The sequence below is a fragment of the Erythrolamprus reginae genome, chromosome 1 (genome assembly GCF_031021105.1).
Source record: "Erythrolamprus reginae isolate rEryReg1 chromosome 1, rEryReg1.hap1, whole genome shotgun sequence".
Taxonomy (NCBI): domain Eukaryota; kingdom Metazoa; phylum Chordata; class Lepidosauria; order Squamata; family Dipsadidae; genus Erythrolamprus; species Erythrolamprus reginae.
The window spans coordinates 332,371,545-332,395,738 of NC_091950.1; the positions used below are offsets into that span (position 1 = coordinate 332,371,545).

The following is a 24,194-nucleotide window of genomic DNA, read 5'->3' on the forward strand; positions in this document are numbered from 1 at the left end:
GTTTTTGGCTTTTTTTTGGGGGGGGCTTTTTCATATTTTCAGCACTGTACATGCGCGTGCCCACAATGTCACCCATGTGATGTGGGAGGAAATGAACCAGCAGCGAGGTACGATATAACTCATCCTGGCCCCATGGTATACTGCCAACATCTCCTGAAAACATTTTGTAATATAGCACTGAAGAGATTTCACTTAAATGGCTCAGAACCAGTTACCTATAAAAACTATTGTCTTCAGAATCTTCCTTCTGCCTGTCCAATAAAGCCTCTTGTTTTAGGATTTTTTAAAAAAGTTTTGAGACAAATCCTGATAGAATGAATACAAGCAATGAGATCTGTTTATGCACTGATTTTTGAATGGCCCTTGGATGCTGAGCATTTTTGTAATTGTACTTGTAATTGTTAATGGTTATCTTGTTAGATAGTTTGTTGTTTAACTTTTATTAACAAAGAGAATGTTAAGTAGCTCAGAATTCTTTTGCTCTGCAGGGGCAAAAGACCCATAGTATAGTAAGCAAACGAACAAAATTGCCCAAAATTTTGCTGTTTTCAGAGGGAAATCCTGTATTTCAGACAACTGTTAGCTAGACATGATGCTAAATCCATTGTTGCAATTTATTGAACCTTCAGTGAAAATATACTTCCTTCAGCTTATAGGACAGATGGCTTACCTAATGGAGGGGGAAATGGAATGGAGTGTTTCTAATTCCCCTTTCCCCTTGTAGGAAATATCATAAATAATGGTTTCTTACCTTACTTTACTTAAAACAAGTTTCCCCTTTATAAGGGGAAAAACAATTTCACTACAAATTCTAAGGTGCTTTAAAATACTTGTTTCAATGACAAGTATTTTCCATTGATACTTTGATCTGTGTAATTGTACTGAGGGAAGAGATGTGGAAAGATCCTGTTGAAGCTGACTTTTGAAACTTTTGAATTTAAATGCCTTTACTGTACAATAGTGGGCAACAACTTTATTGCCCCGTTCATTGACTTATGCAGTGTTTGGGAATTTGGGGAACTGTACTCTAAACTCTGTGGAAACCACATTACCTACTCTGCTTCAAAAATATATTTCTGATAATCCAGCACATTTCAATAGTTGATGAGTCTGAGACAGCCACAATTATTTTATAAAAAAACATTAAATATAATTTGGATTGAGAGGGTTGTATGAATTAAAAAATTAGCCAGAAATATAACACAATCTTCTTACTGCAGTTAGAGGATCTATATCAGTTTCCAGATGAATAGAATAAGATCAAGAATATGCATAAACCAAAAATAATATTAATATATATTAATAATAAAGGAATTTGCCACGAACACTCCAATCCCCACATATTTACAAATGGTTAAGCCTTAACATAATGTGAAGATTGAAATATTCAAAAACAGATCAAAATTCTCTATAATTCTGAAAGATGAATGATTGGCAGTGGTGGCGGGAATTTTTAGTCTAATATATGTCCAGTTTTTACTGGCAGAAAAATAAAATAATTCAAGCCTGGTACATTTCCAGGATGACCAACGTCTTTCCTCCACTCCACACACTTGGAATGGAGCATTTAAACATTTTCACATTCCTATTCCAAATGTTTTAACAGTTTTGACCTTTCTGTCTCTGGTTGATTGTATGACTGTAGAATCATATCTATATATAGTATTAGTATCAATAAAGGAGAATATTTGTAGCTCAGGGATGAAATGACAGGTCTTTGGTGCTCTCTGTGTTTGGTTGTTTTCTTGGAGATATTTCATTAGCTAAACTAGGTAATATCATTGGCACCCAAGTTTTCACCCTCTTTTGGGTGGTGGTGGTAAAAAGGTACATCTTATACTCCAAAAAATACAGTAATATTCTTTGGGAAAAGTAGACTTGCTTCGGCATACAAATTATGTGACCGATGTGGTATTTTAGGGGATTCTCCTTTTTTTTTTTAATTAAAAAAAATTAATTACTTTTAAATGTTAAAACATACAAACTACATACATACAACATAAAAACAGTGTCCTGTGAAGGTGCACCCATCACCTGACAACATACATATATACCCCACCACCAATTGGAGGGTCTGTACTAACATCTTTAATATTCTTCTAAGCTGGAATCTGCATTCTATTTACATATCAAAGAGTGATTCGAATTTATTCTTTATGGCTAGATCACAAATCCTACTTGTCATATAACCTCTCACCCTTTCCCATCATTCCATCAGTTTTTTCAATTTATTTTCATTATACATATTTATCTTTACCTCCATAATTTCAAAGCAAATGTGGTCCACCATGTACCGATACCAATTCTGTATCGTCCATTTTGCTGCTTCTTTCCAACCCAATACAATTACAATTACCCAATTCCAATGCTGCTACTTTTATTTCTTTAAATTCTCTTAAGTCTCCCTTTTTTTTACCAGTACTGCTATTTCTTTTGTAATTGTCCAATTAATATTTAACATCCTGTTCATTTCATCTTGCACTACTTTCCAAAATTTCTGTACTACTGAGCACTCCCAGAACACATGCATAAAAACTCCTCTCTCTTGGCATCCATGCCAACAGGTGCCTTTCCCCTTCTTCTGAAAATATGCAAGTTGTATTGGTGTGTAGTAACATTTATGTAAAAATTTCCTTCTCATTTCTCTAACTCTTGTATTCTTTATTTTCTGTATATTTTCAATTATATCCTTCATCTCTCTTTCGTCTATTTGTACTTCATTTTGCCACCATCTAGTTAATCCTTTTATCACACTCTCTTCCGCCTGTGATAACATTCTGTATATATTACTCGCTTGTGCTTTTTAGCATTTTAGGGGATTCTCAATCATCCAGGTCATGGCTGTCCCAAAAGTGTTTTTCCAAAAGGCAACTGAATTTTCTCTTTGTTGTTTTTTCTTTGAAAGCATTTTGCTTCTACTCCAAGAAGCTTCTTCAGTTTTAACTGACTGGTGGGGGATGGTGGGGATTTCCCACCAGTCACGTAGAACTGAAGAAGCTTTATGAATGAGAAACAAAATGTCTTCAAGGGGAAGAAAACTCCAAAAATTCTAATTGCCTCTTGGAAAAAGCTCCTTTGTGATTGATATAAAGACCATGAAAGTTTTTACCATAGAAACCCCTATTCACATAATCATTGTTCATACATAATAATTGGTATTAGTATGAACATGGTTTCTCCACAGGAGCCTCTAATGACAGCCATATAAGTGTTTGAGATCTCAGCAGAATACTTTGAACATGATGTGTAGCCAAAGGCCTATATGTTACATGGTCTGTATAATATTGGAAAACTTAATATTATATAGTTGAAAGCTGAGGTGAAGTGTTTGTATATATTCTTGTCACGTGAGTTATGCCTTGGTTGGACCAAGATTTGTATGGTTCATTTTCTGTTTAAATGGAAAACATACTTGCGGGCAAAACTATTTCTAAAATAAACACTTAATTCTGTGTTACATCGTTGAACCTGCAGTGTAACATTATGTGGTTTCAACTTCAACCTTTTAACAAGAAATTATTTATGTAAGCTGTCAAAGCCCTACAATATAGGTGATTGTGGAAAAAAAGAAGAAGAAATTGAAGCAAAAAAGGTACATTAACAATATTTTTAGACAAGCTCTTTTGCTGGCCTTTTCTTGTCTATATAAAATAATTCACTGAATGTAAATTATTCATAGCATCACCTTAGATTTTCCCCAGTTTTTATTCCCAGCCTGTTGAAATTAATCACAAGGGGAATCTCAGGAGAATAGTGTTTGATAACACTTGCACAGAACAGAGATTCCACTGTGAAGCTGTAAGGGCACACTCATTCACCAATATCAGGAGAGGACAACATTTTCTCTATGATGGATTAAAGTTTGGTCTTTTTCTGTTTTCACATTGGGTTAAGCAGCAGATTAGTAAAATTTAGAATGACATCGTTTCTGTTTCACTTACATATCATTTTTTTCACAAGGAGAATTCTATTACTTAAATACATCTCACTTACATGTGACAGGCATTTCAGAAACCTTATACAATTTTGTGAAAAAGTGTTCTGTTCTTTTCTGAAGTGCATTTTCTTTGTTGATTGGTTAACACCATGAAGGTTGCCCATAAGAGGCTGCAGCCTAAAATCACAAGCAAGCTGTTGGACTAATGCAGCTCATTTCTCCATAGATCAATTTAGAAGGATTGTCAGATTGCACATTTTTCACGATACAGTGATAATACAGTTATTGCCTATATAAGCATATACATGGGTGAGCACTCTCTCACACACGCACTATTAAAATGTAAATATATATTGAGAAAAAAACAGATTATAGCAGAAATATAAAATAAATAAAACTGTTTAAAAATAGCAGATTTGGCCAAGTCACTGCACTGAGTGGGGCTATTTGGGGAAGGTTCACTTAATATTCTAACCAAAGCAGTCCACTCTGAGCCTTTCCTAAAGCTTTGATAATGATCTGGAGTAGCACAAAATGATTTGGAGGGCTTAATAGAGTTTCCTGGCCAACAGCTTTAATTTCTAATCAGAGTGAACATTCTCAGCCAGGCTTTCTGATCTTGGTACTTGGGAAGGGGAAAGTATTATTCTGCAGATTTATTCTAGGATTTTTTCACATTAACTGTAATGAGTAGTAACATTAAAAGAGTCCTGTGGAGTGTGTGGGGCCTAAGAGGAGGTAAGATTTGGAAAATGCTGATTTATGATCTTGTGCCTTTGCCATTGTATATCTCACATGCCTTGTATTCATGTTTCATTTTTAGGGCTTTGGTAGCAATTAAACAAAACACATGAAGATTCTCAATCATCAAGGTCACGGTTGTCCCAAAGGTGAATTTTTTTCCAAACAGAAACTGGATGTTGTTTTTTTCTTTGAAAATTTTTCATTTATCATCTAAGAAACTCCTTCAATTCTGGATGAGAAGAGAAACATTTTCAAAGAAGAAAAACCAAGAACATCCACTTGTGTTTCAGGGAAAAAAAACACCTTTAAAATATTTAAATCCATCAAAGCTCCTCTGCTTATGTCCCTCGGATATTGGGAAAGCTTCTCCCCTTGAATGATTATGGCATTTACAGAAAAACTGTCTCTTCCTCATCAGTCTGTGTCAGGGGTGGATTGCCATTACCGCTGCTAGCGGTGAGCTGCGTGTACACCTTTGGTTCTCTTGCGTGTGTGTGTGTGTGTCCCAGTGTATTTTTGCTTTAGTGCATGCACAGGAAGCAAAATATTGTGAGGGAATGAGTGTGAGAGATTTTGGCATTTTTTTTGTTTCCACACATACACAGAAGCAAAAAATGCTGAAATTTAATTTAATTTAATTTATTAGATTTGTAGGCCGCCCTTCTCCAAGGACTCGAGGCGGCTCAAATCATAAAATACAATAAACAGTGGTACAAATCTATTATTAGTAAAAGTAAAGTTAAAATCCCTTAATATTAAAAAACAATCAATACTACACAATCATACCATTCTCAAGGGCTATAATCAGCAAAGGCAGGGGGGAAATCAGTCCCCCCCATGCCTGGAGACATAAGTGGGTCTTTAACATCTTGCGGAAGACAGGGAGGGTGGGGGCCATTCAAATCTCCAGAGGGAGTTGATTCCAGAGGGCTGGGGCTGCCACAGAGAAGGCTCTTCCCCTGGGGCCCGCCAGATGACATTGCTTAGTCGACGGGACCTGGAGAAGGCCAACTCTGTGGGACCTAATCAGCTGCTGGGACTCGTGCGGCAGAAGGCGGTTCTGGAGGTGTTCTGGTCCGATGCCATGTAGGGCTTTATAGGTCATTACCAACACTTTGAATTGTGACCGAAACTGATTGGCAGCCAGTGCAAGCTGCATAATGTTGATGAAACATGGGCATACCTCGGGAGGCCCATGATAGCTCATGTGGCCACATTCTGCACGAAATCTAGTGAGTGCAGGTTTTGCTTCTGTGCATATGCATGAAACAAAAATGTATTGGGGCGTGTGTCTGTGCACACAAGAGAACAAAACCTACCTGTGCAGCACACCGAGTGCTACCGGTGTGCCATCCTCTACTGTACCGGGAGCAACACACTACTGGTCTGCATGGATAGGAATAATAAGGGTTCCAGCCATCTTGGGGGATTGTAGGTCTTTCTAAAGCTCTCTTTGTGGAAAAGGAGGGAGTTTAAAGGGGAGGAAAGAAGGACCCTCTGCTTCATCGGTTATGTTAATGTTGTGTTATGGTTTCACGTATTAAGATTTCTTTTCTTTTTTTGAAAAAAGTTTTTATTAAGTATTTACATTAAAATTACATAACAAAAACAATACATACAATGCAACAGTATATACACAGAGAATTAAGTAAAGAAAAAAGGGAAAGGTGAGTAGAAAAGGAAATAAGTGTGAAAAAGAATAGAAGAAAATAAAGCACTCTGCTTTATGTATTACATATTTGATATCGTTATTTACAATTAGAACTACTCAAGGAGTAGTGAATTTTGTGTGCAGCTTATGTCTGATCTACAAAGGAAAATCTTCCTTTTACTGCTTTGTTGTACATCGGTTACATAAATACCATTCCATGATCTTCGTATCATTTTATCAATCGTATATCTTTCTTGTTTCAATGGTATAATGGTGCTATGGTATATTAATGTATATAAATAGTATTTGAGTTTGTTACTTCTAAATTTGATATTAGGGTTCCTAATTTTTTATATATTTTTTAGTTTTACTTTAATTAAGTTTTTATTCTAATTTATTTTTTGCAACCCAGATATACCACCTGTCCCAGCTTTTATGAAAGTCTTCCATGTCCTTATCTTGCAGTTCATAAGTCAGTTTTGTCATTTCAACTACCTGGTACACTTTAGTTATCACATTGTAGATTGTGGGTGTGAGTTCCTCCTTCCAGTATTGAGCATACGTGATTCTGGCCACTGTTGTAATATGCAGTATTACATGTCTATCGTGCTTTGTAAAATGTTGCCTGAATATTCCTAGTAAAAACAGTTCTGGTCTTATATTTATTTCCTTCCTTATAATTCCTTCAATCATATTTCTAATTTCCCCCCAGAATTGTTTGACTGATGGACATGTCCACCACATGTGATAGTAGGTGCCTGGTTTTTCCCGGCACTTCCAGCAGATGGGGGAGAGTTTGGGGTACATTTTAGACAGACGGGCTGGGGGGAGGTGCCATCTGTAGAACATCTTGTAGATATTCTCCTTGTATGGGATTGAAAGAGTTATTTTGTAGTTAATTACCCAAATTTTTTCCCATTCCGGTAAATTTATCGTATAACCGAAGTTTTGCCCCCAGGCTATCAGGTTACCTTTTACTTCCTCCCCGGCAAGTTCTTGGTAGAGCAAATATTTGTATATCTTAGAAATTTGTTTCTCATCTGAGCCCAATAGAATTTTATCGAATGTGCCAAATTTTTGGAATCCTTGCGTTTCTCTGTCCTCTTTATATTTAGATCTAATTTGATAGTATTGGATCCAATCCATTTTAATCCCTTTATCCTGCAAATCTGATTTAGAAATTAGTGTGTTATCTTCATTTAATAATTGATTATGTTATCTTTTTGCACTGTTTGCCACGTTTCTATTAGACTTTTTCTCATAAAGTGTTGTTTAAAATGTGTGAGTAATTTGCCCTTTTTCCCGATTAAATATGAGTGCCATCCGAATTCAAGGTTATGGCCTTCCAAGGCTAATATTCTTTTATCCCTGAGGGTAATCCATTCTCTTATCCAATTCAATGATGCGGCTCTGTAGTATAGTTTCCAATCCGGAACTCCCATCCCTCCTCTATTCTTATGGTCTTGCAGATGCTTGTATTTTAATCTGGCTTTTTTTAAACTCCAAATAAATTGGTGTGTCAATTTCTTTAACGTATCAAAAAATTTCCTAGGTAGTTTTATTGGTATTGTTTGATAAAGAAAAAGGATCTTAGGAAGCACATTCATTTTTATCACTGCGATTTTACCCAAAAATGAAACTTGGAGTTTGGCCCACTTATCTAGGTTTGTTTTCATCATTTGCAAAAAAAAATTTCATAATTATCTTTGAATATAGTACTACATTTGGCCGTGAGAATTATTCCCAGGTATCTTACTTTTGAAGCAGTTTGGAGTTCTAATTCATTTTCTAGTTCTAGTTTTTGATTTAAGGTCATATTTTTAGCTATTATTTTAGTCTTATTTTTATTTATTTTTAACCCTGCCACTGCTCCAAAGTCTTCTACACGTATTAAGATTTCAAGTGATTGGAAAGCTCTGCTTGAGATCCAGGAGAAATGCTATTAGTCAAAGCAGACCATTCTAGAATACATAAAAAATGGATTGATTGACACAAAGCTGTTGCTGCTCATTACATTATAACAAAAAAGTGTTAAATGTCAAAGGGAATTCAGGTTTGGTCCTGTCGGTGAGCATTTCATCATTTTTTTTAAAACTGAAGAAACTCTGAAGGTCGGAAAAGGGAAAACATATCCTTTTCCTCCTATACAACATATCTGTACTGGAGAGGGAAAGAATTTGGTGTTGTTAGGTTTGTGTGTGTGTCATTACCAATTTAATTTAATTTATTTATATATTATTTATATTATTTATATATAAATAATAGTCTTCGGAGAGGAGCGGCATACAAATCGAATAAATAATAATAAATAATAATAATAATATATGTACATATATTTCAAACTTACAAAGAACTGATAAAGGGAGACTATAACTGATAAATGAAGGGAAACTAGTATAGATCTATTTCAAGCAATTTAGTGGGTATTTTTAGTGTTTTTTCTCATCAGCTAGCCACACCCTTCTAGGAATTGAACTTGGGCTGCTTGCCTTGTTATAGACAGTGCTTTTACCTTCTAAGCCACAAATATTTTTGTTAAATATGACTGACATGCTTTCCCAATTGTTGGTAGAACAATTGGGTAATAATTAATAACTTGCTACCATATATTGAGATTCATATGAATGTCAATCCTACCAGTTCATCTACGGTATTTATTTTAATAATGTATTTTACTGCAAACTCTAAGATTAGACCAGACAGGTATAAGGGACTATCTGCATCCCTATGGAGAAACATAAGAAATTCAGATGAGAAAGACATAAACTGTTTGGATAATAAACTTTATAAATGTTCTGTCTGGGTTTTCCCAGACCTCCACACCCACTGAAAAAACAGCCAGACACTCTGGTAAAATCCAAAAGTATTTTATAGCAGGAAAAAATAAGCACAAAGGAAAACCTGTCTTCACAGCAGACAGGTTACAATACGTTACAACAGGGTCCTGATGTCCAGTCAATTTCACAAGCTTCTTGCTGGCACACCCCCCCAAGGTTTCAATAGTCCAAGGCACAAACCAGGATTGTAGCCACCAAAGTTCACAGACAGGTCTCACGAATCTCCAAGATAAAACTCCACAAGCCAGGAAGGGTGGGGCCGCCTTTTATCCTTTCCCAAGCACCACACCCAAACCCAGCTGTGACCTCTAATGCTGGAAATACCTAGCCAATTGAGTTCGTCTCTGATTAGCTCTCCTTTGTCGCATATCTATGATGTCATGAGCATCTTCCCCCAGGGAATCCAGGCTGCTTGCTGGGGAGAGCTCCCCCTGGTGGAACTCTGGCTGTCCTTCTTCTTCAGCCTGGGATTCCGCTTCCTCGTCAGTCTGCACCTCCTGGTCCTCAGCCTCTCCCTCTGAGCTGGAAGCCGACAGCAAATCAGCCATTCCCGGAGGGGTCCCAGGCTGAACCACAACAATAAATAAGTTAAATATTTTGTTTTACTTACTGTAGCACTCTAGTGCAAAATATCAATTCGCTAATTATGGGCATGAATTTTCCGTAATTGTGAAAGCTAACTGCCTATAATGGAACAGACTGGCAATTTTGCTGTTAGAATATATCATAGGAGTATCAAACCCACAAAAGTCGAGAAGTGTCTGAACTATATTTTACAAGTTATCTACTACATGAGCTGCAAGAAAGATTAATGAAAAGCAAGGATTAGGCTATGGATTAGACTCAGTGAATTAAGCGGTGACTTGTGCTGATTTAGCTCCAGGCCGATCCTGTCCCTAGGGAGTTTGGCAGAATTGGCCAACTCTGTCTGATTTGCCAGGAAACCTCAACCCACCCCTGGCAATGCCAAGTTCCTCTTGTAGAGAGGGAACATTCGGCGTCAGACATGCTGTCTGTTCAGAGATCTCAGTGATAGATTTTGAGAGCTCAACTGTAACCCAACCATTTGTAGTTCTTAGATGGCCCTGCTTTCAAAAATAAAATGTCAGGTTGTAGTACCCAGGCTTTTAATTCTCTCATTTCCTTCTGAATTCACCTGGTTGGACCTCTCAGATCCTATAACCCTGGTGTTAGAGAAGTGTGCTCCCCCAGAGTTTTCACAAAATTACATTTTACGAAAAATATCAATATCTTTTTGGCCCTATTCTAAATGGTGTCAATGCATATTTCAGTAAATAAGCAACATACTGCAATTTATTGTTGTAAGCAGCCAGGCAGACCCAGTTTGAAATATTTATGCTTTGCCTTTGGCAATAGTTTGAAGAGGTAACGGCATGCATGCATCTGCCCAAAGTTATGATAACTTTTGATTAAATGTATGCTGTCTTATGTTTCATTTTCCTCCTTGTTGGCTTTAGCTGCTGTATGGTTTTCAGTATGTAGGTTTATAGAGAGGTTTTATTACTGATAAAATAATTTATTGTAGATTATTTTCTAAATATTTCTATTTTTGAAACCTGAATGAGTTTAAAAATTGCACAAAATAAAAGCATCACATTTTCTTGAAAAGAAGATAGTTTTGAAATACACAATCCTACCCAACAAGACTGGAAATACAAAATTATTCTTTCCTTGTTCAACCTGGGTCACCAACTCTGTCTAAAATCCTATCTAGGAAATTTTTCTTTTAGTCAATAAGCATTTGTTTTACTTACACATATGCAAACATACACTCTTATTTGCATTTATAAGTATGTAAATGCCAGTTAAAATCCATACTGAAAAGAAAAATGCAGAATAGAAGAAGAAATGGGTTAGTAGTGATGAAATTGACAACTTCTAATTAACTCCTGGAAAAAAATTCTTTTATAAATTCAATTGATTCTCCACATGCATATTCCAACCACATACTCTCACAAATCCCTTTTGTACACGGAAACACAAAAGTCTCTCACATAGTGATAATTTCTCTTTTCAGCAGAAAAACTCAGATGGAAGAAAATAAACGGGGGGGGGGGGTTGTTAAAATAAAAGAAAAAGAGATGATGGGAGAAACTCCAGATGTTATCTATAGACTGAAGCATTTGAAGGACAAACTACTCTGGAATTAAAAAGGAACAGATGGAGTTCTTGAGCAAACAGAATATGATAATTTATCTTTATGGAAATTGAGTTGAGATTACACAAAACATATCTTTGTTGTGTTATCAATATCATACCAATGTAAGAAATTATATAAAATTTCTATTACACTCAGTAAAAATTACCTTTGGCAACATTATTGGTGGCGCAGTGATTAGAGTGCGGTACTGCAACTGCTTCAGCTGACTGCTGGCTGTAGTTCACCAGTTCAAATCTCACCAGGCTCAAGATTGACTCAGCCTTCCATCCTTTTGACGTGGGTAAAATGAGGAGCCAGACTGTTGGGGGCAAGGTATGCTGACTCTGTAAATTGCTTAGAGAGGGCTGTAAAGTACTGTGAAGCGGTATGTAAGTCTAAGTGCTATTGTTATTATAACTTCAATAACTTGAGCAGCTTCATTTTGTAAAATTACGAACTACTTCTCTGTTCTATGGAAGTTCTCTGAACCTTAGATGATTCACCCAAGGTCAGATTTAGAGCAATCCTAAAATGCAACTCCATCATATCCCTTTTCCAACTCAATTGCAGTTCTCCAATAAAGCAAACTAAAATAATGCAAACAATAAAGGATAGATTTTTTTTTTTCCATTTTAGGATGTCCTGGTGCAAAAAAGAATGAATTTCTGACCAGTGTTCTAGATGCACTTTCCACAGATATGGTGCATGCTGTTTCTGATCCTGGAGTGTCTTCCAGCAGGTGGGTTCTTCTTTCTCAAAAGGAGTGGATATGTTTCCTCCTTTTTGTAAAACCTGTGCGGGATTTTGCTGTTGGGCAAACTGTTTTCACTTCTCTCACTGGTTCTGTGGTGTTTATCAGCATTCCCTTGCTGATTTCAGGACTCTTATCTTTTGAACATTCACTGACAATTCACTTGAAATGGCTGAAAAATATTGGTACAATAACCAAAATTAGGAAATTAAATAAATTAAATAAATCTTTTACAATAAGAACTGCATTTTACACAATAACATTTCCTGTTTCTACAATATACATTTCATCTATCATAGATAAAATAATAGTACCAATTTGTTCTATCTAAGTGATGGTCAATGGATATTATTTCTTTTTGATACTGTAAACTTGAATATAAAGTATTCAAGAGATTGTATAGTTTATATTATTTGGGTGGGGGTGCCAGGGCGGAGTCCCATTACCACTGTTTCTGGTGCAATCCACAGGCAGCTACTGTTCTCCTACTCCAGGGTTAGTCAAAGTTGGCCCTTCTATGACTTGTGGACTTCATCTCCCAGAATTCCTGAGCCAATCATGCTAGCTCAGGAATTCTGGGAGTTGAAGTCCACCTGTCATAGAAAGCCCAACTTTGCCTACCCCTGTACTAGCGTGTTTTTATTTCTGTGCATGTTATAGGATGTGTGCATGAAATTTCAGCGACTTTTTTAACTTTCGCGCATGCGCAGAAGCAAAAACCAACCAAATCTCACATGCGTGTCCATTCCCTCACATGATTTTGCTTCCTGTGCATGCGCACAAGCAAAAACGCACTGGGACACACATGTGCACACATAGGAGAACAGAAGCTGTGTGTGTAGTGCAACTTTCCTTACTGGTGCACCATCCTCATCCTTACCAGGAGTTCCTGCTGTTTTTATTCTGTTGTTGTATACTGTTCAAACCTATTTGGAATAGAATGGTATAGAAATGTCAACAATAAAAATAAAATTTAGCAGAGCATTCCCAATGAAAATTACTTTGAAAGAAAAGAAACTTAATCTGCTTGTACCTAACTCAGTTTTGACTAGATTGGATGGGAAGTACTCTTAGTTGGGTCTGGGCCGTAGGACTGTGGAAATTAAAGATCCCAGACTCTACTCTGGAAGAGTGGTGGCTAAGAAGACAATTTTGAGTCTACTAGTACATCTCAGTGTGTTTTGTAGAAGGGTGGCCATGATTTCTATGTAAGATCCAGAATTCATCAGCATAAAACAAACTCACTGACATAACTAATTATGAGTTTAAGTCTTAAACAAAATTAAATTTGCATTTAACTTTCTGCCTGCCAACTGTCAAATAACAAAAAAACTTTTAAAAGTTAAGTTGTTGAAACTAGAGTGGTTAGAGAAAAACCAAACTCAAATATTTTTACATGAAGATGTATGCATTTCTGTGGCAGCCCTATACTTTGAAAGTCCCCTACTTGGAGGCTAAGTTAGTGTCCATCCTGAAGGCTTTCTGGAGATTGGTAAAACTGAGTTTAGGGAGGGGTAAGGGGATGACATCTGTTGTTTGTGTTATAAATTTGGATTTTGGGCATTATTTCAGTTTTAATTGTGTTTTTAGAGTTTTTGTTGTTATTGTAAACCATTGGGATTCCTAGTAGGTTTATTGGGGGGGGGTGGGGGGGTATAGTGCCAAAACAGTACATTCCAGATATTGTAGTAGCCCCATTAATACCTGGAATGTTAAGAACCTTAAAAGTTGCAATGGACAAAGTGAAATGAACAATTCAATTTCATTTGGAATGAAAAATTGTATAAATTATAGAGTAAAGAAATGAAATATTCAGACATGAGAATTAGTGGGTCCAGGTTTTAAGAAGCATAAAGAAAATATTTTCCTCAAAGCCATTTTTAAAAAGTTACAAGTCATAATTTTGCGCTGGCATTATTAGAATTTTTACTAAAATTTCTAGCAATGAATATGAATTGGTTTTGTCCAGCCATAGCTTTGTTTTGATTTCATATCATAACATATGTTAAAATATTATTGTCAAAAAGTTGTATCAGTTAAAGATGTAAATGTGATGTTAAACTTCACTATAGATTTTACTATACCTTTACTTATGAAAAGCTTTATGATAATCTTAAGCAATTAGCAATAAACAGCCCCATGATATTAAGGAAAAGATTCAAGATAATGTATAAGTTATGTGTTTTTGAAAAGTCTTTTTATTAAAAAATGGATGGGAAATGGAACAATCTGTTTTTATTTCATCTTGATTCAGTAGGAAACCTAAAGACAAATATTTCCATACTGATACTAAATTGATAATGTGGATTATTTTTATTTTTTATTTATTAGGTTATTATTAGGTTCTTAATATTTTTAGGTTATTTATTATTATGTTATTATTAGGTTCTTAATATTTTTATTAGTTTATTTTAATCACTGTAATATATGCAAGTTTTTTATTGTATAACAACTACTGTACTTTATGTTTTTCTGTTAATATAGTTTATCTTTCACTGTTTTAAAAAAACTAAATTTGATTTAAGAAGGAAGGGAGGAAGAAATATTTTACCAGTAAAGGTAAAATATTTACAAAACTAGCTTATTTAAATTGAATTCATACTCTTATTTCCCAATGAAAATGTCTTGAAACAAATGAATTTAAAATACACAATTCTCATTTAGTTATTTATAGTACAATACATTTGTGTTTTAGACTAACCCCCCACCCCACCCCCCAGAATTGAGACCTAGGTTGCAGTGACTGGCAAATGTGATCTAAAAAAGCAGAGACAATGAAAATACTTTTTATTCAGAACATGCCTATAATATGGAAATTAGATGTACTGATGCATGTGATAACTTGTTTAATAACATTAAATGTTTAATTCTGCACATGTATTCTATAATTAGTCCTACTGAGTGCAAAAAATTATATAGAACTGAAGAAAGTGTAGGCATAAAAGAAGTAATACACCTTTTAAAATATTTTGAAGAGAAATTAACTTGAGATTTCCCATCTTTTTTCCATGCCAGTCATTCAAGAGTTTATGGGAGAGAAGACAAATGGTGGACAACCTCATCTGCAAAGACGTTTTTCTACAGTTCATTGATTTTCCCATGCAACAAGATTGTTGTACATATTTTATTGTGTATTACCTCTTGGCATGAGACAGTAATGAAGAGGAATGTAGCACAGCTCTTAAAGACTTAAACTAGATGCACAGAAATTGAGGTTTCAGGTCATTCTCCCCAAAGCTTTGGGCGAGACCCAGAGACCTCCAGAAGCTATTGTAAAAATATTGTTCTGAATTGACCAAAAGAAAAAATGTTCAAAATACAAGCAGTCATGTTTAATTAGAAAAGCTAATTTAGGGTAGAAGTTTAGGTACCAGGCTAGAAACCAAGAAACCATGCACTCAAGTCCCATTTTAGGCATGAAACTGTCTTGGAGACCTTGAGCAGGTCCCTCTTTCTCAGTAAGTAAGTAAGTAGGCAATGACAGAATAACAGAATAACAGAGTTGGAAGGGATCTTGTAGGTCATCAAGTCCTTATAGGTTATCTAGTCCTGCCCTACACCATTTCTGACAAATAGCAGTCTGGTCTCTTCTTGAAAGCCTCCAGTGATGAAGCATGCACAACTTCTGAAGGCAAGCCGTTCCATTAGTTGATTATTTTGTCCAAAAATTTCTCCTTATTTCTAAATTTAATCTCTCCTTGATCAGTTTCCATCCATTGTTCCTTGTCTGGCCTTCAGGTGCTTTGAAAAATAGCTTGACCTCATTCCTTTCTGTGGCAGCCCCTCAAATATTGGAACACTGCTATCATGTCTATCCTGGTTCTTCTCATCTCTAGAGTAACCATGCCCAGTTCCTGTAACCGTTCTTCATATGTTTTAGCCTCCAGGTCCCTAATCAGGGGTGGGTTCTACTTACCTTTACTACCGGTTCGCATTGCATGCGCAGAAGATTTTTTACTAGCCATTTCAGGATGGAGGACTGGTCCAGGGACATGACTAGCTGGCCATCGCTACTGGTTCGGCAAGCAGGGACAAATTTCCGCTACCAGTAAGAGCAAACCAGTCTGAACTGACAGCAACCCACCACTGCCACTAATAATATTTGTTACTATTCTCTGTACTCTCTCTAGAGTTTCTTTTTTTATAGTATAGTGGCCAAAACTGGATGAAGTATTTCAGGTGTTTTCTAGATTTGTAGGTATATTATAAGGCTTTATAGAGCATTACTAATACCTCATGTGATCTTGACTCAATCCCTCTGTTAATGCAACATAGGATTTCATTCAACATAGGATTTCATTGGCTTTTTTGGCTTCTGCCTTATTGGCTTATGCTTAATTGATTGCCCTCTAGGATTCCAAAATGCCTCTCACAGTTACTGCTATTAAACCTCATTTGTATATGTTCTTTTGGTTATTCTTGCTTAAGTGTAAGACTTTATTTTTCTCTACACTGAATTTTATTTTGTTAGATAGGGCCCAGGGTTAAATCTGTCAAGATCCATCTGGATCTTGAGTCTATCATTTAGAGTGTTGGCTATTCCTGCCTGCTTAGTATCATCTGAAAATTTGATAAGTTCCCCTGCTATTCCTTCATCTGTTTATGAAGATGTTGTAGACTACTGTGCCTAAGACGGAACCTTGTGGTACTCCACTGCTTACGTTCTTCCATGTAGATGTAGCACCATTAAGGACTGCTCATTAAGTACAGTTTGCATTTACAAATCCAACTGATGGTGATGCCATATATTCCACTTTTTTCTAGCTTATCAAGAAGTAGGTTGTGCTCTACTTTACCAAAAAAAATTACAAAACACATTCTCAAAAACGATGCCAAGAAAAGTACAGTAACTTGTCTAGGCAGCCACCAGAAGTCAATCCTCACCTGAAGTCACACTAATATGTGCACACACATATGTATATCCATTGAACTGAATTTAAATATAAATAAAGTTAAAATCAGTTTTGTCCTAAATTCTACTTTCCCAAAAGTTATTCTACCCTTTTCATCATTTAACCAATTAATGAACTCTTTCTTTTGTAGGCTTTCAGAACCAAATCCAAACCATACCTTGGAGGAAAGAGTTGTTCATTGGTATTTTAAGCAACTGGATAAAAATACTAGTGGCGACATCGGCAAAAAAGAAATCAAACCTTTTAAGAAATTCTTGAGGAAAAAATCCAAGCCCAAAAAATGTGTGAAAAAGTTTGTGGAATACTGTGATGTGAACAATGACAAATCTTTGACCGTTACAGAACTAATGGGTTGTCTGGGTGTAACAAAAGAAGACAATAAATCAGACACAAAGAAACGTCATAGTAAGTGGAATTTTTATTGGAAGTGGAATTTGTATTGGAAGTTCAGTGTTAGCAAAAACTTCAGAAGAGAAGGATTTAGGGGTAGTGATTTCTGACAGTCTCAAAATGGGTGAACAGTGTGGTCAGGCGGTAGGAAAAGCAAGTAGAATGCTTGGCTGCATAGCTAGAGGTATAACAAGCAGGAAGAGGGAGATTGTGATCCCGCTGCATAGAGAGCTGTTGAGACTACATTTGGAATACTGTGTTCAGTTCTGGAGACCTCACCTACAAAAAGATATTGATAAAATTGAACAGATCCAAAGATGGGCTACAAGAATGGTGGAAGGTCTTAAGCATAAACTTATCAGGAAAGATTTAATGAACTCAATCTGTATAGTCTGGAGGACAGAAGGGAAAGGGGGGACATGATAGAAACATTTAAATATGTTAAAGGGTTAAATAAGGTTCAGAAGGGAAGTGTTTTTAATAGGAAAATGAACACAAGAACAAGGGGACACAATCTGACGTTAGTTGGGGGAAAGATCAAAAGCAACATGAGAAAATATTATTTTACTGAAAGAGTAGTAGACAGACGTGGTTGGTAAATCCACAGTAACTGAATTTAAACATGTCCGGGATAAACATGTATCCATCCTAAGATAAAATACAGGAAATAGTATAAGGGCAGACTAGACGGACCATGGGGTCTTTTTCTGCCGTCAATATTCTATGTTTCTATGAATTCCTTACTGCATACTTCAGGTTTTTTTAAAATGTCTTTGGCAACTTTAAGATGTTTGTAGTTCAGTCTGAGATTTTGGTGACTAAGTGGAGGAGCTGCTCTATGATCAGGACTTTCTCCACAAGCAATATCATCACATTTGTAGCATGTAGTTCTGTTTAAATTGTTGCATAGAATTTTGTTTACTCTCAAATAACTTCCTGTCTCTTTTGCTCCTCAGCAGTTCCCAGAAGACATGCTGAAAGTTCTCCTTCTAACAGGCAGGTGTGTATAATAAGTGGGGGGTGAGAATTAAAGGTTTTTCACACCTTTGGAAGAATCCAGAAACACTCCTTTCTACATCACTCATTGATTTAATTCCCTAAACATTTATTACATTTTGAGCAAGGTGACCTGAAAACCCTAACTCTGGTAGAACTTGGAACTGCTCCAACCATTTATTTTGATTATGTAATTGTTGTGGCTGCCAGCATATGACTTACTCTTCATTCAAATCCAAAAACTGGCTTTATTTTTCTCCCCTCTGGCCTCCTCCAACTTTCTGGTCATCTGATAACATGTAAAGGATATAGTGCAATAGCGCTATCTTTTCTCTCGTTTTCTTAAAGAATTATTTGATCCAATATTTCTGCTGACTCATTGGCAATTATTTTAAAAGCTTGTCCTGTGAAGTGATAGCCTTGAAATGGCCCTAGCTGTACAAACCATCTGTTGGCAGTTAACTGCTACAGCAATGGGAGGCCATAAAGGGTCCTCACAGATGCCAAAGGGGGCTTTCATTAGAAGAGCCCTGGCTTGAAAGGAAGGCTTTGGAATTGAATCTGCCTGGCAAGAAACATTTAAAAAGGAACTACTTACCTTAAAGACAACAATCAGCTCTGTTTCCATTAGGGAATGGGCCATAAATGATCCAAGACTCAATACACACATTATGAAGTGGTAAATTGGAGCAATAGAGTTGTGGTCTAAAATGCTTTCAGACTGCAGGTGAGAAGTCATGGTTTGAATGGCTGTTATTCAGTAAACTAGCATTTATGAAAAAGGACCATGCTAAAATGTAATTGACTAGAGGGAGGGGGAATCTTTTCCACATAAGGTGATATGGGAAAGCATTTATACCTGAGGTACCATGGCTGCTATTGTAAAGTGGTGTGACCCAGGAGATCTCAACAATCATACTTTTACTATAATTTGACTTCTGAGAGAGATACCAGGGTCGCCCAGAAAGTAATGCACCACATTTTTCTTCAACAATTATTTATTGAACACAATGAAACTTACACTCAAGAAAGAATGATTCTTCTTTTACACTCCATATTTTCCCACGTAATCTCCATCCCATTCTATGGCTTTCCTCCAGCGAGACATATATGTCCTGTTGGTACCACTCCTTGTTCTGGTCACAAAGCCATTTCTGCATTGTGCAAATCACCTCTAATGGCCTCACTCTCTGTGCCCAGTGACTAACTGTACTTCTATCGATTGCAGATTCTCCATAAACTCTACACAAACGTTTGTGAATGTTCCTAACAGTTTCTTTCTCTGCAGTGAGAAATTCAATGACACACTGCTTGTACCGTACATCACTTACAGACGCCATTTTGAAACACTGCTGCAGCTACGCTGTCTAAAGAAATGCAAAATTTACACACACATTCCTGACAATTCAAATAATGTAAAGTAATCCCTCACTACTTCGCGGTTCATCTTTCACAGATTTTCTATTTCACGAGTTTTCAAAGGGGGCTTAAATCCATTAAAAATTTTAAATCCATTAAAAATGTATAAAATTCTTCTACAGTACTACTCTACTCTATTAAAGAAATTGGTAGGATATCACATGCAGTTCCAGCTGAGAAACATTACAGAATGACTGTTTAATGCAAAGGGTGGGTTTTAAAAGTCCAAATACTTGTTAAATACATTAAAAAATATATTTTCTCTACTTCACGGAAATTCATTTTTCATGGGTGGAATCTTGGAATCCATCCCCCGTGAAAAATGAGGGATCACTGTACAGTGATCCCCCGAGTTTCACGATCTCGATCTTTGCGAAACGCTATATCGCGATTTTTCCACCCGATGATGTCACTCCCTTCCTTTCTCATCTTTCTTTCTCTCTCTCTTTCTCTATCTTGCTTCTTCCTCTCTCACACTCTCTTCCTCCCTCTCTCATCTCTTTCTTTCCTTCTCTCTCTTTCTCTATCTCTCCCCCTCTTGCTCTCGAGCGGCAAGCGAGCAGCCGGGCGGGCGGGTGAATGGGCAAGCGGAGCGGCCGGGAGGGCGGGTGAACGGGCAAGCGAGCAGCCGGGCGGGCGGGGGGGCGAACGGGCAAGCGGAGCGGCCGGGCGGGCGGGTGAACGGGCAAGCGAGCAGCCGGGCGGGCGGGCGAACGGGCAAGTGGAGCGGCCGGGCGGGCAGGTGAATGGGCAAGCGAGCAGCCGGGCGGGCGGGCGAACGGGCAAGCGGAACGGCCGGGCGGGCGGGTGAATGGGCAAGCAAGCAGCCGGGTGGGCGGGTGAACGGACAAGCGGCAAGTGATCTTGGGGTTTCCCCTTTGCCTGGGCGGCTGGAAGACCCAGGAAAGGTTCCTTCGGCCGCCCAACAGCTGATCTGCTCCGCAGCGCGGCAGCAGCGAGGAGCCGAAGATGGGGTTTCCCCGTTGCCTGGGCAACGGGGAAACCCCATCTTCGGCTCCTCGCTGCTGCCGCGCTGCGGAGCAGATCAGCTGTTGGGCGGCCGAAGGAACCTTCCCTGGGTCTTCCCCGCTGCCCACACGCAAACTCCACCATCTGCGCATGTGCAGCCATGGAAAAAGGGGCGCGCATGCGCAGATGGTGTTTTTACTTCCGCACCACTACATCCCGAAAAATCGATTATCACGAGGGGTCTTGGAACGGAACCCTCGCGATAATCGGGGGATCACTGTATATCCAAACTTTTGCATTCGTACTATTACTGTAGGCTGAGGGGGAAAAATGTGGTGCATTACTTTGTGGGCGGCCCTCTAATAATGTAGGCCTCATCCACACAGATATAGTACTGTGAATGGAAAATGTTATCCTGAAACCTATGAAGAAGAGCTAGAGGATAGAGGAGGGCAACTGCCCTGGAGCAAGAAGACAATGAAATTGGGTTTCTCCCTGCTTACACTGTTTCCACAAAATCGGAACCAGGGCATCTGAAGTTGAATGGAAGAGTGAAGAGGGACAACCTTTTGTTATTAGAAGATGGAGTTTGCATGTATGATTTGATAGTGAATAGCTGTTAGGCGATGTTATTCTGCTCTGTTGTAGTTCGGCCAGGGGTGGGTTCCACTTACCCTCGCCACCGGTTCGCATCACAATGTTTCCCTGGGGACTCACAGCATAATTTCTCTGCCAGACCTGCAAGGCTTGGCAGATGTAATCAAAGAGAGTCAGTCCCTCAGTGTATAGGTGCAGCTATAGATCGGGGAAGGGGGGAAGAGAAAGAGAGAGGGGGGAGCGAGAGAAAGAGAAATAAAAAAGAAAGAAAGAGAAAAGAGAAACAAAGAAGAAGAGAGAAACAGAAAGAAAGAAAAAGAATGAAAAAATGAATTTTAAGAGCTTCAGAACAAAGCAATAGTTTTTCCACACCCACCAGATTTACTTTCTATCAATTATGACAGTAACTGGAGAGAAACCAGTTCTCCTCAGAGCTTTATTACTTATTACTTTATTACTCCTTGCCTTTCGAAAGCTGCTTAAAACCCACCTCTGCCGCCAGGCATGGAGGAATTGAGATACTCTTTCCCCCTAGGCCTTTACAATTTTATGCATGGTATGTCTGTATGTATGATTGGTTTTTATATAATGGGTTTTTAACTGTTTTTAGTATTGGATTTTGTTATATACTGTTTTATTGCTGTTGTTAGCCGCCCCGAGTCTGCGGAGAGGGGCGGCATACAAATCCAATAAGTAAATAAATAAAATAAATTGTTGAAACAAAGGATAAAAACAGATAACTGTTTGCAGTGCAAACCTTTGATAATTGATAGCTGATCATTACAAGGTCTTGTTGTGATACATTTAGCACTATGGAATATACTGTTTTAATGACAATACGTTGGTCTCAAAATATTACTAACGCTGTTCTTCCTTATTTTAATGTCATCGTGTATACTATGGTAGCATGCAACATGACATGCTGTTTTTCAAATTTTCATTGGCAGCGATCCTCAAAGAAGCAAGGCTGAACACTGCATATCCAAGGCAAATCTCTCGGACATGTGGGAGATTCCCTCACCAAAGGTCAATAAAGAGTAACCATAGTATTTGCACTTTGTACTTTAAATGTAAATTCACTTTGTAGAAATGAGATATTTAAACAGACGTTTTTTTTAAAAAAAATCTGTGAAAATGTAGTGACAGCTTATTTTATACAATTACCACATACAATGTATGTGCCTTTTTGTTGTCTGAAATCTATGTCTTGGAGATGTAAAAGTTTGCATTTAATCTGTTCTAAAAAGATAATGTTCTGTCTTGTAGAATCTAGCCTTATAGTATGTATATGTGTGTGTGTGTTTGTGTGTGCATACATATATACCAGCCGTAGGTTGCTCCTGGTTCAGACCAGTTCTTAGAACTGGTAGCACGGCTGACAGACGGCTGTGCCCCCTGCCCGCAATGCTTCTACACATGCGCAGAAGCGTCACGCATGCGAATCGGTAGGAAAAATATTTGCAACCCACCGCTGATATATACACATACATACACATAAACACATTTTCAGTAGAATTTCTTATTTTTATGTAACCATTGATATTGAACCAGTGTGATTTGAAGTCTACTGAGCTCACAAAGTTATGTAATCTATGTTTGAGATTGCATGTTCTTAAGGCCACATAAAAGATTAAAAAGTGTTGGTGATTTATGCACCTTATATAAGAACAGAGATTTTAGAAAGAGTTTAGGGTGCTTTTGTTGAGATGTTGAATATCTTTTTTCAAAAACACAGTTGTACAGCTAGACTGAACCACACTAGTTTGAAAAAAACACATACACACTTTTGTCTCCTTGAATTTCCTATAGCTTCTAGAGGGCAGGAGTATATGTTTATTTTAGTTTGTATCATTTTGTTTTGAGATGGTTTAATCAACCATTAAAGGGAAAGAAAGTTCATTCTGTCACTCAGAGCTGATTCTGTTAAGTCGAAGAATGGCAGTAAAAGGACACCTTTGTTCAGCATTGTCGGTGTAATGGTAAGACATTAAAACAGGTTTGTCTGTCTTTGCTGCTTCTTACACATAGATTTGCTAAGATATGAAACTTACAAGCCCCTGGTTTTATGAAGTTAAACCTATAAATTGTACAAATCATATAAAGTGATGGTAAGGAGATGAAATTAGGCCAAACTTTCCCTTGGGGCATCTTTCTTGCCACCTGGGATATGATCTTACAAGTTTTCATACCTTTCATTCTGATCTGCTGGAAGTAGGATTTTTATAATGCCTTAAAACAATAAAAATTTGTAGAGATGTAATTCATACTAAAAGCTTTTAAAGGAGAAAGAATCAATTTGAAAACCTTAACTTTTTTGATTTTGGACAGATTTTAGCCAGAGAGACCAAATGGATAAAGTAACTGATTGTATATATTTAAAAAAATTAAGAGGGTAGCTATGATTGTTAACAATGACCAATATTCTTTTCAATTCATTTACAGAATTTTTCTTGATAATATGTAGAATAGTTTTTATTGTGTTCTGATTTGTTCTCTATTTTGTATTTATGCATTTATAATTGCCTAATAATGTGTGATTAGACAACTTTATTCAGATTCAATTTGAGAAATATAAAAAGTTTTTTTATCCAGGCATTTGGGCACAAGTTCAAGATAACCAGAATGCATAAGAATTTCATGTGTTAAAAAAAACTTTTGTCACTTAGAGTTTGATACTTTTTTTTATAATGCTAAACTTTGAATTTAAACTGTTTACATTAAAAATATAGTGTGCTCCAAAAAGTGTTTTTGTTGTCTGTGGCTCATATATAACTTTATAAATTTACTTGATTCTTAACAGATCAATAGACGCATATTCTGTTTCCACAT

General features: G+C 37.1%; 1 protein-coding gene across 6 annotated transcripts in view; it reads left to right on the top strand.

Annotated features, from left to right (window-relative positions):
- Nucleotides 1–24,107, top strand: part of SMOC2 (SPARC related modular calcium binding 2) — a 144,772-nt gene extending 120,665 nt beyond the window's left edge. For 4 of the 6 annotated variants that reach the window (XM_070740388.1, XM_070740398.1, XM_070740361.1 and 1 more), the window contains exons 10-13: nucleotides 11,967–12,069; nucleotides 17,125–17,399; nucleotides 18,341–18,384; nucleotides 22,313–24,107. In XM_070740388.1, the coding sequence (XP_070596489.1) occupies nucleotides 11,967–12,069; nucleotides 17,125–17,399; nucleotides 18,341–18,384; nucleotides 22,313–22,336 (446 nt within the window). In that variant the 3' untranslated portion in view covers nucleotides 22,337–24,107. The remainder of the gene's footprint in view (nucleotides 1–11,966; nucleotides 12,070–17,124; nucleotides 17,400–18,340; nucleotides 18,385–22,312) is intronic. The other 2 variants (XM_070740378.1, XM_070740405.1) reach the window with 1 other exon arrangement.
- Nucleotides 24,108–24,194: the final 87 nt, after the last annotated feature.